Below are 17905 nucleotides of genomic sequence, written 5' to 3' on the forward strand. Positions count from 1 at the left end.
AGCAGCAGCGACCTCTGGTGGCCAGCCAAGTTATTCAATTATTTGTATTCTCCACATGTAATAAGCACAAAATAGTCTCCATCTTAGATGTTCACATCTGTTGTGCATAGAGAACTTCCTGTCTCTGAGAAATGCTCTCTTGTTTTCCTGTCTCCTTGGTTTCTATTATAGAATATTTTAAGTTGGACACAACCTGTAGGAAAGACAGCCTGCGAGTCCTCTTTATCTGCATAGAACAAGCACGCAACACTTTGCGGCAGTCAACGCAGCAACAGCACGGTCATGGGAATTCATCGGCATCAAAAGCAAACAGCTTCTCTCCACCCATTTCCTGCAGCTCCCCTTGGCTGAAAACAGCCAACGGGAGCGAATGGGAGCCACGAGGCTCTGGGGCTATGGACCCTTTAGGTAAACAAAGTGGTGTGGCTTTCCCAAAGCTGGCCCCATGGCCCACTTTGAGGAATGCTGGCCTAAGGTAAAAGGGAGTGTCATCTAGTCATCAATACATAGCAAAGGATATCAAAAGACAAAATTTAAGTTACTACTCTGGCCAAAATACTTGCAGGACTTTCTAGCCTCTCTCTTTTCTAAAATTAATCTGCTCACTGAAAGCAGGTGAGTTGTTCCATTTAGTATTTTTTCCGAAGCAGCAAACAAGGGGATTCTACCTAACCGGTGAGTTTGTTCCTTTCAAAGTCCAAGTTAAACTGCAGAATAGTGATAGAAATGTAGCCGTGTTAGTCTGGGGTAGCTGAAGCAAAATGCAGGACAATGCAGCACTTTAAAGACAAACAAGATGGTTTATTAGATGATGAGCTTTCGTGGGCCAGACCCACTTCCTCAGATCACTTCCACTATTTGATCTGAGGAAGTGGGTCTGGCCCACGAAAACTCATCATCTAATAAACCATCTTGTTAGTCTTTAAAGTGCTACATTGTCCTGCATTTTGCTTAAACTGCAGAGACATAGATGGACAAGATGATCCTCATGCATCTTCCTGTCCCCTTGCAGGCTGTGGCTCTTTTAAATCTTACTCCATTCCAAAATGTGTATATATATGGACAGCCACAGGGACAGACTTGTGTGCATCTCAGTACATTATGTCGTTCGCTCTAAAATAAAATGTAATTAAGGCTGAAGGGAAGGTTGCTGCCACCTCATGTTTCTTTACAAAAAATAAACTTGAAAACCCCTTCAACTTTATTTAAATAGGGGAATGTGAGTTTGACTAGGCACTTCTCAGTCAAACCAGAGACACAGTCACAGCCACAATTAGAGCTTGAACTAAGCGAGTTATCATTGAACTTCTCAAAAGGAGATCAGGCCCTTAGTATCCTTTTCTTCTTTTAAGTCTGAGCTGCATGTATTGGGATCAAAAGAATATAGCATTACACTAGCTAGCAGGTTAAACATGTGCTCTGATGCTTCCTTCAGCACCATAGAAGGGCACTGCATTTTGGTTCCATCGGTGTAACTTGCTTAGACAGCTAAGCAATCTGGAAGATGAATATTCAATTCAACTGGTGTCCATGGAGTAGACCAGGGCTACACAACTTTGGAAGCCCCAGGGGACACAATGATACTCATAGCACATGCCAAGGGCCACAACCTAAGTGTGGTTGCATATACATGCAAATATATGCAAATAGCTTCTTTCACACCGACGGGCATGAATACAAGGATTAAGGCAAGACTACACAACACACGGGCCCCATTTAAGTCAGTTCTGCTGATATTAACAACATGCAATATTTACCCAATTTCCATGTACATGACAGCACTTTTAATGAGCAATGACAGTCCAGGAATTTAACTATTAAAACGCGTATCAACAGAAGATCATTATATTGACTACTTTTTTGTTTTGCTCCCACCCGTGGGCCGCAAACAAACAGGGTGCGGACCACCCACAGGCCACATGTTCAATAGTCCTGGAGCAGAGGGAAAAAGCAAGGGCTTTTTGGAATGCAGAATCTACTGTATATTTGAGAGTTTATGTGTCTTTCTGCCTGGCTGTCTGTTCGTTCAAGAACTCTTAAATCGCAAGAGCTAGAACCACCCAATTTGAGAGACAGCTTTCTCTTATCATAACTTAAAGGAAGATAAGGGATTGGTTGTACCAGGACAATGGGATGTGCCTAGAATGGGATTGCTTCTCAGAAAACCATAGGAGGAGAGACAGATTCACCAGGCAGGTGAAGGCGGCTAGCTGGGGCGGTGCCCCTCTCCCACTTTTGTGACTGTCCCAGTCACGAGCCTCCCACTCCCCCACCAGTTAACTGAAGCTCCTCCCCCCTCCAGATTCCTATGGAGACATTGCTGGCTGTTCCCCTTTCTCAGGGATCGAGGGGAAAGTGCACACAATGCTGCATTCCTCACTCTGGCTGGGGTGAGCAGGGGAGAGATGCACCTGGACCCTTCCTCCAGCTGTGCCCATTGCAATGGCCATGGAGTGGCTCTTCTCACCTGGCCCCAAACTGCTGCGGTCAGAGAGGGCTGGGACAGGGGAGCCTGCATCCTGAGCCCCTCCTCTCCAGAACAATGATTTAAATGAAGCCTGGATATTTTCATTTTTTTTTTTAAATGGAAAATAAAGGAGTTAAGGACCCGAACAATGGTGGATACATCTTCTAGTTGGCATTAAATTCAAGGCAAATACGACGAGTGCAGGAACACTATATTTATTAGGTCAATAATTCATTTTAGCAGTACAATTACAGAATATCACAATGCTGGTTACAAACATACTCGGTATGGTTTGATGGTTACAAATAATGTTGGGCACTGCAGTTTATGAGAAGTAGGATACGAAAGGTTATTGACACAACAAATAGAAGGATCTTCAAAGTCTAGCAATGATCAAGATACGTTCATATAAATTACTGTGGCACTGTCAGTGGGGATTCCGGTTTAAAAGGTTTTCTTGGTTTTAGTATTTTGCTTTAAAACAGTTCAAGCAACATCTTTTTTTAGAATGCTATTAAATTAAAATCCCCCGGAGTACAATAAAATATAAAAATAGTACTGAACCTGGTAATAGTCAATAAAATGTAGAGTTCATTCACATCAGAAAGTAAGGAATAAATGGTAAAGTTTCAGTTACCATGGCAACATTGTTTCCTCTAAAGGAATATACATAAAAAGAAAGTGTTACACGTATGGTACCTGCGACAGTTATTTTGTGATCCAACACTTAACTTGTGCACCACAAACCAAGTTTCTAGATATCTCTCTATATATTTATATAGTATATATTTTTCATCTTAAAATTTACTTTTGAAAAAAAAATGTGCACTTCAACAAATTCACTAAGGCCACTCATGCTATAGATACCTAGGACTGCAATGAAATATTGTTAACAAGACCCTAGAACACGCATCTTGGTATCAGTGAAGGGGAAACCAATTCCACTGCCTAAAACACTCCTGAGATTTGGGGACAAAAGCATTACCAGTGATGTCAAATGTATATGTAGAGTCCAGAGCTCTGGATAAAATCCCTCCTCTTCGTTCCCACAGCAAAAACCTCCAAAAGGCCAAGAAATGAAATGTGCAATAGGCCATTTATGTCAAATATGGAAATAGCCACAATAAACAGAATATTCAGATTTGCAATTAGCACTTGGCCAGCAACACTTTTTCAAAAAATATTAACAATAAAATTGTAAATACAATAAAGTTTCTGCACAGGCAATAAAACTAGAGCCTTTATTTAGTGACCGATAATAGCAACATCCACCAACTATCTTTGCTACCACGCTGTAAAGTAAAATCCAGTCAGTTTTAAAATCAAGTAAAGTTTTTGTCAACATATTCAATCATGTTTTAGGCACAATGCGTTTTCTGTTTTTGTAACTCCACCAGTATGTGCGACTATAAAAAGGTATTTAAATAAAATGTGCATTTTTTTTGTACCATAAGAAGCAGCACAATGGCACCGTTAGCAAATTATAGATCGCAGCATTTTTTAAATTTAATTGTTACAGTTATGAAAAGAATGTTATTTTCCTAATAAGTTAGAATTCAACAACAAAAAAACCTTTCAAAATTATTTATCATCAACAAAACACTTGTGTGCAAAAAAAAAAAAAAAAAAAAAAAAAAAAAAAAGAAAACAAAGAAAAGAGTTTAAACAATAGGTATCTATACAATAAAGTAGTGAGTGCATGTAAAGACTTGTATGAAAGAGAAAGGCAGATACTTGTTGGTTGTAAGTAACATCACAAAATAAATGACCAACCATTTGGAGCACAATAGTTACTAGCTATTTTACTTCAAGTAAAAGAGGGATATGTGTTTTAAACATCTTGTGACTTCTTCCCCTTGCCTATCTTAAAGTTGCATTTGTTTCTCCCATTCTCTAAAAAACTCCTCCTCAGATTGGGGGTGGGGGAGGGACCCATTCTTACAATTAATGGAGATCGTTTCTGGTTCTAAGAATGGTGGGACAAAAAAAAATGGAGGAAACCCCAACATCACTTTTTTCCCCTTTCTCTTCCATTTGCAGTGTTTGCATAAAATCGATGATACAGATAAAACCGATTTCACAAAATCAAAGTCTACATTAAAACAAATGTTAGAGCTTTAAATTTAGAAGCAATGCTGAGAAATTTGGTGCAAAGGCTGAAATTCTCTCCTGGGCACACGTGTGTCACTGTATTGCAAATTTTTTTTTTTTAAATACTTACCTGTAAGTTTAGATCTTTGGACAAAAATATTTCACTGGATTCCCACTCATGGGTCTCCACTTCAAGCCAAAATAAGGCAGTAACTCCTCAAGGTTCTCAAAGCTGTGGATCCTTTAAGGAACTAAAAAGTGCACTTTGCACAGACAAATTGTCAGTGCATCAGTCTTATATAGTGTTTCATAGTTGCCTTCTTGAGATACAAGTGGCAAAAATATTCTTAAATTGCAACACCATACATAAAGCCATAGGAAAATTCCGTCCATTCTAAATAGGATGAGGAAAAAGCATGAATAGATCTTCATGTTAAAGAGATATGGGAGAATGAAGGGCAACTTATTGATGCTTTATCTTTTTCAGGCCATTTTCTTTGCTATCTCATCCACTAGATGCCCGTTTATAGGAGCCTAAAGACCCCCAAATCACTCTGTCTTTAAAATTAAGTGTAAACAACATGCTGCAACAAGGAGAAGGGAACTAAGGGAAATACATGTACCACCACCACACAACAGTCCAACTGACTACACAGGAGAGTAACACTCTGGTAGTAATATCCAGGGTACTAATATCCAGGTGATAATTCAAGAGATCCTGAAAAGGATAGGGGCCAGGAAAGTGTGAGCACCACACGCTGGCGAATAGGCTCTGCAACAAGGCAGCACAAGTCAAGATGTCAAGCTATAGTGCTCAGAACAGGCCACGTGGTGGTCTCATAAGCCTCCTGCATTAAGTCTGCAGCTGCCTGCCCAAGCTGTTCTACTCCGCAAGTATTATGCTTTGACACCACTTAAACTTCAGACTGGTTTGATCAATTAGGGCCCAATTCAGCCATGTACTTCTACCGATTAAATAAAACGACTGGACTGTTTGAACACCTAGCTTTCAAGTCATGTTTCTCTAGGTCACGCACCTGCTGGCAGAATTAAAAACTTCGGGGTAACTTTTAAGATTTCAAATTCCCTCTAGATAAAGCCGCCAGGGCATTACAGAATATAGAATCATCAACAGCACATCTCCATCTAAGCCATCACATAAAGCACATATTGCACGGGCAATACTAAGAAGATACTAGCTATGCTCCCAAAGTGTTTGTGATCGAAATGTTAGGATTCAGACAACAAGGGAAGACAAGAGTTCTTGAGGCAAAATTAAGTTAATCGGGAAAGGCGCTGGAACGATACTGGGGCTGTGGCGTGTTTTGGAAATGGTTGTTGTCCACCGTTAGAAAGGAATTGATGAAAGAACAATAAAGGAGCCTGAGAAAGGGGAAATGGTGATTGTGCACAGGACACCTACCAGTATCTCAGATTAAAAACCCAAACCTTGAGAACGTGGAGTTCCCTCTCAGTTATGAGCTAGAAGCAGAGACCCAAGATTAGGAATCCAGAGCACGTGGAATCCACAGAGAACGTAAGAACAATAATTAAGTCTGAGGCGCCTAGCTAGGGATGTAAAAGGTTAACTGGTTAGCACCACTCTTAATGGGGGATGCTTACCAGTTCCCGTTAACCGTTAAGGGCTGGAGCAGCCCTGCCTGCCGCGGGGGGGGGAGGGGGGAGAGAAGGGGAGGGAGGAGTGGTGCAAGCAGGAACTGCCCCAGCCCATCGGTGCCTCCTCTAATGGGTTAACTGGTTAATCAGCATGTTTAACCAAGTAAATGGAATTATACATCCCTAATCTAGGCACTTTTCTAGTACATAGATCATGTATTTTGTTTCCGACAATTTTCAGCTCTTTTCCCTGAATTTCTGAGATTTAAAATAAAAGGGAATTATTTTAAATAGGTTTAAAGGGACTATTTAAAAAAAGTAAAAATAAGAAACCAAGCTCTCATATCAATGTTAATGCATATTATTTACCTGATCATTCATAATTATTCCCTAAATATTTGTTTACGCTTAAGTATTTATTTAGCTGTATTTTATATTGCAAATGTGTTTGGACACAAAAAATCTAGTTTTCTCTTAAACAAAAACTACTATAGAGAATCTTATTAAGATTACATATGACATTATGATAAGATGGCTTTTGACAGACTGCAATAAATCCATAAACACTATTAAAGTCTTAATGCCACTAGTTATTCTACTGGTGTATGCATGCCATCCCTTACTCTTAATGAAAGAATCACAGCTACACAAGCACTAACGCCACATTTCCAAATTAAGTAATTCATTTTTTCACTTGATGTTCCTCCCCTCAAAAAATACTTGAAGGCACTAGCTTATAAACTATTGGCCTGCAACTTCTCAGTTGAAAACCCAAGCCATTTTTAAGATTATAGGAGCTCAAATAAGTGTCTGAAATCACTAATTTTGTTTGTTTTTGTTTTCTGCACTCTTATAACCTGAAGGGGGGAAAAAACCTTCATAACAAATACAAAAAATTCACTCCAAGTACTGTAGGAACTTGTTTGCCATGCTTCAACCTGGACTGAATTTTCACAGCCAAGTTATAAACCCCTGAAAATAGGGGGGAAAACTGACAGACCCTTAACTATAGAGGCACTGTTTGTGCCACTATAATAAGAATTGAGGTAAAAGCAATGACTTATTTCTCGTTTGCTACACTACATAGATTTTTCAGATTTTGAATGTTACCTCAACATTAAAACAGACTTGGTTCACTTAAACAAAACAATTCAATAACAAAAATGCAAAACAAAAATTAAGACAAGGTAGTGAGACAGGCTGTGTTCAGGGATCTTTGCATCTGACTGATGCTTTTTAAATTAAATATAGAGGAATCAGTTTCTGGTTGTACTATTGTTTAATGCAGAAATGAAGCATCACAAGAAAAAAAAAGAAAAAAAGAAGACCTGTTGTGCTTTTTTGGCATTTTCCACTGGCCCCTGCAAACTGTACAATAAAATGTGATCTTCAGAAACAAAATTGAACTGGATTATAATACAAAACTATTAGTCGGTATAAACAAGTTACTGCCTCAATTATTAGAGTAAGCCCATTTAAAAAGGAAAAAATGGCTGCAGCAAATAGTTAAGCATTTCTAGTTTTTGCTTATGGCATTGACATTTTAATATCTGTAAAAGCTTACAAGTTGAAGACATGCCATCGCAACTGCTAAAGAACGTTCAATTCCTAGTTTTGTATCTATCACAAACATATTTTTGCATTATCACTGATCGTACACCTAAATGAAATAATTCTACTGTAAAAGTGAATGCAGGGGCAGAAATATTCAATTAAAGCCACTGGTCCAAAGACTCTTTTCAAGACAGGCTGGTCCACTTTTGATTCTCCTGGTCCTCTTACGGAAAATTGTTACAGCTCTTGTACTGTACCAAAGGAAATTTAGATTGCTGGTCTACTGGATCTTCTATCACTTACAGATGAATGCTGGTCCAATTCAGATGATTAAAAACAGCACACGGTGGTTACTTCCATAACAAACTAGCGTGGTTCACAAGACACACATTTCTTTCTGGAGTGGTTCTTTGCCACTTTTCTTCATAAGGCAGCAAACAAAGCTAGGGCATTTCCTCTTTTGTTAATATTTGTCATTAGCTCTGCTACAATGCATAAAGTATAAACACCTTTTTCAATTCTTACAATAGAGTATTTATTACTTTTACTTGTTGGAAGAATTTTTTTGCTGAAACCTTCCTTTCATAATAAGAATGAAGCTCTTTTGAACTCTTAAAAGTTGTAACTAAGGGTGTTTTTGTTTAGGTTTTTTGCAGATTTCCTGCAAAGTAGCTTCTTTTGCAAAAGAAGAGGGGAGGGGTTCTGGTGTTTGGTATTCACAGAGCCAAACTAAACATGCCATACACATGCTGATAAGAATTTAACTCATTCATCTGTATGGGCACTCTTCAATGGACTGGACCAGTGTTTCAATGCAAATCCCAGCCCCCAGAAAACTACATGGTTTAGATTTCACAGTATGAATTCCCCTTGTAATCTGGGAGGAAAAAAAAAACCCTTAATTGGTTAATTGACCAAGTTCTCTAGCTATTCTGTCCATCGATGTTCTGAGACATCAGAAAAGACTGGACTACTTCTTCAGTGGATTGAGGGCTGGTGCTTACATCCTCCAGAGCATCTGTCACTGAGAACTGCCGATCCCGCAAACGGTTCCAACTGGCCAAAATATTGTGGTACTCAAATACTTTCTCATAATTGCCAATGGAATTGTACAGTTTAATGAGACCTCTATAATCATATTCTAGTCCACTGTAACCTTCTCCAAAAAGCTTCTTTCCTAAAGAAATACAAAAAGAAATGCAAATTGAAGAAAAAGGTAATTTAACCACATGATTCTTCATTTCAGGCCATTTTGCTATTGATAATGTGAACTGAATATTCAATACCTTCTTGGTAGCAGAAGTCAAACTTAGCTCTGAAAACAAGGAGTGCAATGAGTAGTTTCCCTATCACTACTCCCTGGTGCATTTCAACCCTTTTACTTAAATACCCTACTTAATTTCTGGGGCTCTCTCAACCAGATTGAAACGGTGATCCTAATGCAACATGTAAAAAGGGAGTCTGAAGAGGGGGTCTCATAGCATTTATCTACCTTGCCTTACTCCAATGAATTTTGAGCATGAACTGAACTACTTCATAGGACTGCGCTAAGTCTGACATTATAAATTGAATTTTGCCTTAGGTAAAATTCACTGCAAGAGGTGGATGATCAGGAAGTCATAAAAGTGCTGCTGGACATATTGTTTTTTCATGTCTTTGAAGTTCTGGCTACAATTCATGCTTCAAACCATGATAAAATGAACTAAGTAACAGTCAAAAAGCTAAACTCCAAGGTAATTAATTGGACTTTAAGACACTTTCCTAAAGATTTCAAGATTCAATCAGTTTAAAACTAAAAGTTCCAGTTTTGCATTTACTGGTGACTGGAACATTAAAATATGTATTTTGCAGTTCAAGGGTATGCCTCATAGTTGAATTGAATCCACATACAGATTACACAAATGTATTACATCAGCCTTCCTTTCCCCATTTATACTTTTATCAACAAAGAGATCTTTGTTTTATTCTGTCACCATTGCTTAGTAAAGTAATTTGTTCCAAAAATTACACACCGATTGCTATTGATCTCAGATAAAGCTTTTCTGCATTTTCATATTGATTCATGTCATAGTTATAGAGAGACGCTAGATGTCCCACTGACAGGGCGACTTCATAATCTTCTTGACCAAGAAGTTGCTCCTTAATCTGAATTGCTTTGATGTGCATTTCTTCTGCTTCCTGAAAAATTGAAAGCCACATAAATAAGCCAGGACAGACATTACCCACCCCAACCCCAAAACAAAAAAGACAAAGATTCTAATGCATCAAGCATAAAAAGAAGTGATGTAAGTGACCGCTAATCGGAAGGATTCCATAACACTTCTATACTACAGAAGCCTCGAAAAGCTGCAGAATATGCAAAGGACTGGCAATCAAGATCACTAGGCTCTAACAATGACTTGCTGTGTAAGGGTACATCCAAACTTGCTCCCTATCTCGAGGTAAGGATGCAAATGTAGTGTACCAGAATTGCTAATGAAGCGCGGAATTTAAATATCCCACGCTTAATTAACATAATCGTGTCCAGGCACCATTTTGAAATCGCATTATTGCGAACTAAAACGCCCCGTTTTATGAGGAGTAACAGTTATTTTGAAAGAAGGGTTTTCTCTCGAAATAACGCTGCTACACGGGGCATTTTATTTCACAAGAACGCGATTTCAAAATGGCACCCGGACACGATTATGCTAATTAAGCATGGGATATTTAAGTCCCACGCTTCATTAGCAATTTCGGTAGACTACATTTGCATGCCTATCTCGAGATAGGGAGCAAGTGTAGATGTACCTTAAGAAAGTAATGTACAATCCTTTTGAGAGGTAAAGCGCTAAGCATTAGGAAATGTTTTCACCTAGCGGTACAGTCAGGTTAAAACAATCAGAAGAACATTAAAAAAAGGTTTACGCTAGGGATGTTAAATTGAGGTTATTTTAGTAATCAAGTAGTTGATAGAATTTTTATTGACTACTAAATAGGGGAAGGCAGCCCTGCTCAGTCCTGACTCGGGCTGGGACCAAACCCTGCTGCATCTCTGCAATTTAAGATGCAGCAGGAGCAGGGGAGGGGAGCAGACTTTCTGGCTCCTATGGCCTTTTAAATTGCAGAGCTGCAGTGGGGTTTGGTCCCAGTGTGAGCCAGGACTGAGCGGAGCTGCCTGCCCAACCAGTAGCAGCCTCTGTCCTTGGAGAGTCCCAGCGGGAAGATGGGACCTCCTGCAACCAGGGGCTGCTGCCACAACAGCCTGTGCTGCCCTTCCCCCGCTGCCTCTATGGAGAGGGAGCAGACACAGTGCTGGAGGTAACCAGCTTTTAAGCTGGCTCCCTTCAGCACTGGCTCCTGTTTCCCCCTCCTTTGTTGCCTCTGATATAAAGGTAGCAAAGGGGGGAAAGAATGCAAGTAGTCAACTACTCTCTTACATCTTACACTCCTCTATTTTTATGGAACTGATAAGTTTTGTGCTGCCTTTAGAGCTACTTTCTGTAACAGCTACTGGTTTTTCTCTTTTCTAAAGGAGAAATTTAACAGCCATCTGGTCTTACCTTAAATTTTCTCATTGACTGATAAAGTCTGCCCAGGTTGCCATAGTGTTTTGCTGTCTGTACATTAAATTCCCCAAAGGCTTTTTTAGCTAACTGGAGTGAAGACAGGTGCAAATCGTGAGCTTCTTGAAGTAACCTCTGCTCTGTTTCCTTATTGTGACAGTCAATAGCAATCTCCTCCAGGATAAGTGCTGGATAAGGAAGAGAAAAAAGTCTCACACCAACATGTTCTAGAGATACGGAGACATCAGCAATAGAAAGCAGAATACCATATGGCTATATTTACAAACTACCATGGCATACAATCAAAGAGACTTTCAGTCAGGCTTTGTGTTCCTAGAAAATTGTCTCCCATTAAGATACGGGCTGGATTGTGTGTCTGTTAGCTTTTCAAGTCCATGTGAAACTCAGAGGATTTATAATTTTCAGTAATTTTTTACAAGGACTTATTCATGCTTTACAAATAGAGCTTTGCATTACAGACAGCATTTGAAATAGGTTTTAGCCAGCCTGTCACAACTAATACTTCAAAGCAAAATCTGAGTGGCAAGAAAAAGATACAAAGCCTCCTGTTTCCAGCCATGCTTCAGTTATAGAAACCCCAACAAATTAAGACTCTTCATAGAATTGGCCCCCCATCCTCCCAGCCAAATTCTGTGAACAATCTTAATGTAAGCCAGTTCGTATCTGGTAATGAATACTGGTAAGTAATTTGAGAGGACAGAAAAACTGGAATGGCGAGAGGAAGGCAATGACAAAAAAGGAAAAATAAAAGTCTGTTTTTAAAAGAGATAACTATAGGTAAGTGCTACTAGAACTTACAGAGCAAACTAGTTGGTCTCTTTTATTACCCGAGCCTTGTGCAATGTAACTTTCTGATAATGTTCTTGGTCCCTTCAGGCTAAACTCTTACTCAAGCCTGAGGCACAGCTTTCTACTGAGCCCATCAGTGCTACGACCATGTCTGACAGAAGGTGCTGCCAGACAAAAGCAAGAGGCATTTTTCTCCCCTATGCGCTAGGATTGTAAGGGATTCCTCTGTCATGCTCCCCATCCAGGAACTGAATTCGCATTTTTTTTGGTATAAAAAGAAAGCATACAAGACAGAATTATCCCAGCCAATGTCATATTTTCAGGTTCAAAGCTGCTGCAGCCAAGAGGCTGTTATATATATTTGCGAGGAGAAACAGCAGCTGCCTCTCACATTGTGCATATAGTCTAAGCTCCCCTTGGATCCCTGACATTCATCTTCTCTATTTTCATTCTTACATCCCCAGCTCCCAGGATGTGCATCATTTTCTAAGACAGAGAAAACTCCTGAGGCTACCTCTATTCTAACCTCTCATCTCTTCCCTTCCACAGCTACAGGGGTTGGTTACACTGAATATTAAAGAGAACAACATTAAGGATAAGCGTTAAAATACATTTACTTCAATTCTATTGTCACAACAGTAGATTATATTTTCCTCTTCCATGGAAGTTTATTTTGTCTCCCAGACAAAGATTTAACATTTAGTCTCATCACCTGGAAGGTGTGACTGCTCTACTTTCTCCCAATCACTTCACAATTTGGTTCTATGTGTTTGCAGCTGTCTGCAAATCTGATCACAGCTGCATTTACAACAAAAAATAGAAGCACTTGCTTTTTTGCTTTAGCTAGTCAAAAGAAGCCTCTTGAAGTCAAATGAGAACTCTGAACTGCACCTAGTAAGAATAATCACTGCTTGAAGACTGACAATTAGCATAGTGACAAAAATCAGCTCCAGAGAGGAAATGAAGTATTCAGTGCATCACAAATGGTAGGCATACCCTCATCTGAGTACCTCTGCCCCAAAACTAAACATGTGTCTCTAAAAGTGTCTGCTAGGAGACAGAGGACAAGGCCTCCATGGCACTGTTAAGCCACACAGAGACATGGTGTCAAGTATCAGAGGGGTAGCCGTGTTAGTCTGAATCTGCAAAAGCGACAAGGAGTCCTGTGGCACCTATAGACTAACTGAAGTGTAGGAGCATAAGCTTTCGTGGGCAAAGACCCACTTCGTCAGATGCATGCATCTGACGAAGTGGGTCTTTGCCCACGAAAGCTTATGCTCCTACACTTCAGTTAGTCTATAAGGTGCCACAGGACTCCTCGTCGCTTTTACAGAGACATGCTAAACCTCAAATTCAGCTAGCCACATGGCAGAACATTGGCTGACCCACCACATAATTCCCTTTAAATCCACATAGAATTTGGCATTGAACTGATATAGAATTCGAGATAAGCTGCAAGTGTATAAAACAACAATGAAAACACAAGAAACTTTATTTGCATCTTTACTTTCTAGGAAAGGATCTTTAGAATACAGTTTTTATTCCCAAACCAACAGCCCTGCTACTTGGCTGTAGGGGGAGGTAGAGGAGCAGATCAGAGTTAGACTACCTGTATTGGACAACAAACAAAAATACAACCCAATAATGCTCTGGCATTGTAGCTACATGGGCTACCTTTAACTCTCTTGGAAGAGGCCAAGAGAAGATGATCTTCAGGAAGAATGTGCGTGATAATGCCAATAGCACGTTCAGCATGGAATCTGGAACAAGTACAAATACATACATTTTTAATAGAGTTATCTTATTCTCTAAAGTTTACATCATATGTTAAAGCCAGAAATGTTAAGCCAAAAAAGGAACCTATAAAGTACAGGAACTCAGTTGAACCTTTATACAAACTAGAGAGATTTAATTGGTTTCTAGAAATCCATTTGCAAATTATATATAAAGCACATTTCTTCCCATTTACTGGACCAAATAAGCGAACAACATTTTCTTGCTGCTTAGAACAGCCACAGTACTCACAGTGCATTGTCAAATTTTCCAGAACTATACTGGTGAACGTAAGAAGAATAAGCCAAGTCTTCATGAGCTGTAGCTACATGGATGTTTTTACCTCCAAACACTGACTGTCGGATATCAAGAGCTGTCTGAAATAGTCACAGGAAAAACCCCTTACATTGTGAACATATCCTGAATTTCTATCATGTTTCTAAATCTCAAGAACTACTAGCTCTGGACAGAAAATGTACATTGAGATACCATTGTTACTGTGGCTCAGAAATGTATCATTAAAGTGGAAATTCACTTTGAGTCTCTAAAAGGCTATGTCCAGACTCAGGGGTTTTTTCGAAAAAAGTAGCCTAGACTGCAGCCGTGTTCTTTCAAAATTAAATCGAAAGAATGCGGCTTTTCTTTCGATGGCGGTAAACCTCATTTCACGAGGAAGAATGCCTTTTCTTTCGAAAAAAGGCGTTCTTGAAAGCAAACAGGGCTTTTTAGAAAGAGAGCATCCAGACTCACTTGCTGCTTTCTTTCGAAAAAGCGGCTTGCTTTTTCGAAAGTTCCGCGTGCAGTCTAGATGCTCTCTATCGAAAGAGACTTGCAGTCTAGACATAGCCCAAGAAAGGATACTTGAAAGATTAAATGCAAAATGATAGTCTAAAAGTATCAATGACGCTTCCAAGATAGGGTAACTACACAAAGATTTTTGCAAACAAACATTCTAAGAATTGTATTAGGGTAACATTGTAAATGTTCCTGCAAGATTAGTTTGTTTATTTTTGAAGGGAAAAAAAATACTTTTTAGAGATGAAGATTTATACAACAGACAAACTTCAACATACTCCACTTCAGGAACACAGTTGTAGTTTGTCTTAAATTACTAGGTTTAATTTTTCACCAGATAAAGTTAAACCAAAATAAATTGCTCTATCTAAAATGTGCACAAATGCATGCTACTTTACCTTTTCATATAAACATGTTCTAAGAAAGTTTGTGACTTGATTTGAGAAGCAAAGAAATGACCAATACAAAAAATTAGTGACTTCTAGTTCAAAATATTAGCAAGCCAGAAAGAAAAGGGCGTATACATATATATGTACATACATCCCTACTGCAAAAAAGCAAACACATAAGAAATGAAAAAATCTAAGAACTACATTACTGTATACAAAAAGCCTTTGAAGTATTAAAAAAAACACACCGCAAAAAAAATTCTCAGCTACCCCTAAGACAGCTGTTACATGAGCTCAATAGAAAATACTTGAATGACTAACAACATTAAAAAGGTAACGGAGACAGGACACTGCAACTTACCTGATAGATTGCAACAGACTGACATATATTATCTACGTTGAGCAAGTAAAATCCATAGTCTAAGAGAGTGTCTGAATATTTTGGGTGTTTGGCTCCAAAATGCTCCCTGGAAAAACAAAAATGTTAACAAGTAGCAGTAACGGAGGATAGTTTGAATAGTATTTTCAATAGTGCTACTTACCGTGCTAGATATACTGCATGTTTTATTAACTGTTCAGCTTTCTTAAATTCACGTTTTACAACACAAGCCTAACAAGACAGGAAATAAAGTTTACATGAGACTGTATTTTGAAAGCACTTCTGTTCTACATATTAACTTACTCATCTTCTAGTACCTTCAGTTTCAAAATATTCACCACCATTACCTAAAGCATTTTGAAGTTAAATTCAAGAAAATCTTCCCAGACATTTGCCATTATTTCCAGGTAAAGAAGAAGAAGAAAAAAGAGAATATGAGTACAGGAGGATTCTGTGCCCCCCAACTTGCAGCACAGGGAGAGACAGCATGTAGTACAGAACAACCGGCTATGAGGAAGTTTAGTGTTTGTAATTTTAAAAGATGTGCCAAGTCGTCACTGATCTAAAATTCAGGCAGTTGGTTTTAGGTACTAAATAGAGGTTGACAATGTAACTAGGTAAACTGGATACCATCCCACTAAACTGAAACAGGTTATTCAAGTGTTCTATATGCTTTAAAATACACTAATTTAATATACACTTGCCTTGATAGATCTCATTTTTAACTATGCTGTAACTAAACTGAACGTTAAATTTACCTTTGATGCCTGTCTTAAGACATCCACCACTACTTTTACTGGCAAGCCAACTTTGATCTCCTTCATAGCTTCTATACACCACTTGTAAGCCTGTGGAATAAAAAGATATCAGCATAATGAACACTGAGCTCAACTGTGCTGAAACATTAGGAAAATATAATTTTACCCTCATAATAAAAAGAGACTGCTTTTTAGAGCACGTTTTGATTTAGAAATAAAGTTTCTCTAAAACTATTACTTAAGCCTGAATTTTGGAATATTTCTTGTTTTGCATCTAGGAAAACTAAGAGCAATTAAGTGACTTCCTTGAAATCATATAAAGAGATAATAGCCAAGTCAGCAACAGGACTCAGGATCTCTTGGAGACTGTGCAGTCTTGTATACTGCATCATGACCTAGACCTGTTCTCTAGACATTCTTTTTAGAAGGAAAAAGAGCAAACATATACATGTTTGGTTCTACTTACAAAGATCAACTACACGTTTTTACTTAATTTTACCTGGATAATAGATCAATTCTTAGATCAATTCTTCAAGTGTTTTCTAACATATCAAGTTGAAAAATTGTAAAGTAAGCCTAATTTGATTTTAACTGTACAGATGTGATTTATTTTGCAGTAACATTTGAAAGCATGATTTTGTTTTGGGCAAGAGGAAAATAGTATGTTTTTACTGTTATGTTTATGATGTACATAATATTTGGACTTTCCAATCAGGTTTAAAATATTTACGAACTGAAAACAGGCACAGCTTAATACAGTTTTACTGAAGTCAGTTTCACACACAAAATAGTCATCTTGTTCTGCTATACTCATCAATAAAGTGACAGGATTTTATTTTGCAATGTGCAGTAGAATTTCAGTGTGATGAACACTTTAGGAATGGAAGCTGTTCATAACTCTGAAGTGTTCATAACTCTAAAATGTTACAGTTGTTCTTTCAAAAGTTTACAACTGAACATTCACCTAATACAGCTTCAAAACTTAACTATGCAGAAGAAAAACGTTGCTTTCCTTTTATTTTTTAAGTAGTTTGTTTAACACAGTATTGCACTGTATTTGCTTTCTGGTCTCTGCTGCTGCCTGATTGGATATTTCTGGTTACAAATGAGGTGTGTTGCAGACTGGTCAGTTCACAACTCTGGTGTTCATAACTCTTGAGGTTTTAATATAGCTATTTGTGTAACTAATGTGAAATATCTAACACAAGAAATTACAGGCAAATAGTTGGCTATAAGCTACCTGATATAGAGAAACTAGTACAGGCAGTCCCCGGGTTACGTACAAGATAGGGACTGTAGGTCTGTTCTTAAGTTGAATTTGTATGCAAGTCGGAACTGGTACATATTGTAGGGGAAACTCTAGCCAAACATTTCTCCAGAGCTCAGTTTTATTCTCCCACACCTCACTTCCCTCAGTCCTTTATTCTCAAGCTTTATTCTCAAGACCCTCCTTCCAGCCGACAACGGGGTGTTTTCTCACTGCGGAGGATGCAGGTGGCGGGACCGCGGCGCGTCTCAGCGGTCCCGCCGCCCGCGTCCTCCATGGCGAGAAAAGCCGCTCTGCGTCTCCCTGGTCTGCTGGGGGGGGAAGCGCCCCCTGCGCCGTCGGAGGCGGTGACAGTGGGGGAGGCACCCCGCACTAGCTGCGCCCTCCTCCTCCCGTTTGTAACTAGGGATCCGATGTAAGTCGGATTGATGTAACCGGGGACTTCCTGTATAGCTTTCAAGAA

At 38.9% G+C, this 17905-nt stretch overlaps 1 protein-coding gene across 2 annotated transcripts in view; it reads right to left on the bottom strand.

The window, feature by feature from the left end:
* Positions 1-2666: 2666 nt before the first annotated feature.
* Positions 2667-17905, bottom strand: part of APPBP2 (amyloid beta precursor protein binding protein 2) — a 43445-nt gene continuing 28206 nt past the window's right edge. For both annotated transcript variants that reach the window (XM_075904738.2, XM_089772053.1), the window contains exons 6-13: positions 16176-16265; positions 15581-15648; positions 15400-15505; positions 14107-14231; positions 13756-13841; positions 11269-11459; positions 9742-9907; positions 2667-8906 (exon numbers count right to left, since the gene is read on the bottom strand). In XM_075904738.2, the coding sequence (XP_075760853.1) occupies positions 8653-8906; positions 9742-9907; positions 11269-11459; positions 13756-13841; positions 14107-14231; positions 15400-15505; positions 15581-15648; positions 16176-16265 (1086 nt within the window). In that variant the 3' untranslated portion in view covers positions 2667-8652. The remainder of the gene's footprint in view (positions 8907-9741; positions 9908-11268; positions 11460-13755; positions 13842-14106; positions 14232-15399; positions 15506-15580; positions 15649-16175; positions 16266-17905) is intronic.

This window comes from Pelodiscus sinensis, chromosome 21 (assembly GCF_052426305.1).
Source record: "Pelodiscus sinensis isolate ZL-2025 chromosome 21, ASM5242630v1, whole genome shotgun sequence".
Lineage (NCBI taxonomy): Eukaryota > Metazoa > Chordata > Testudines > Trionychidae > Pelodiscus > Pelodiscus sinensis.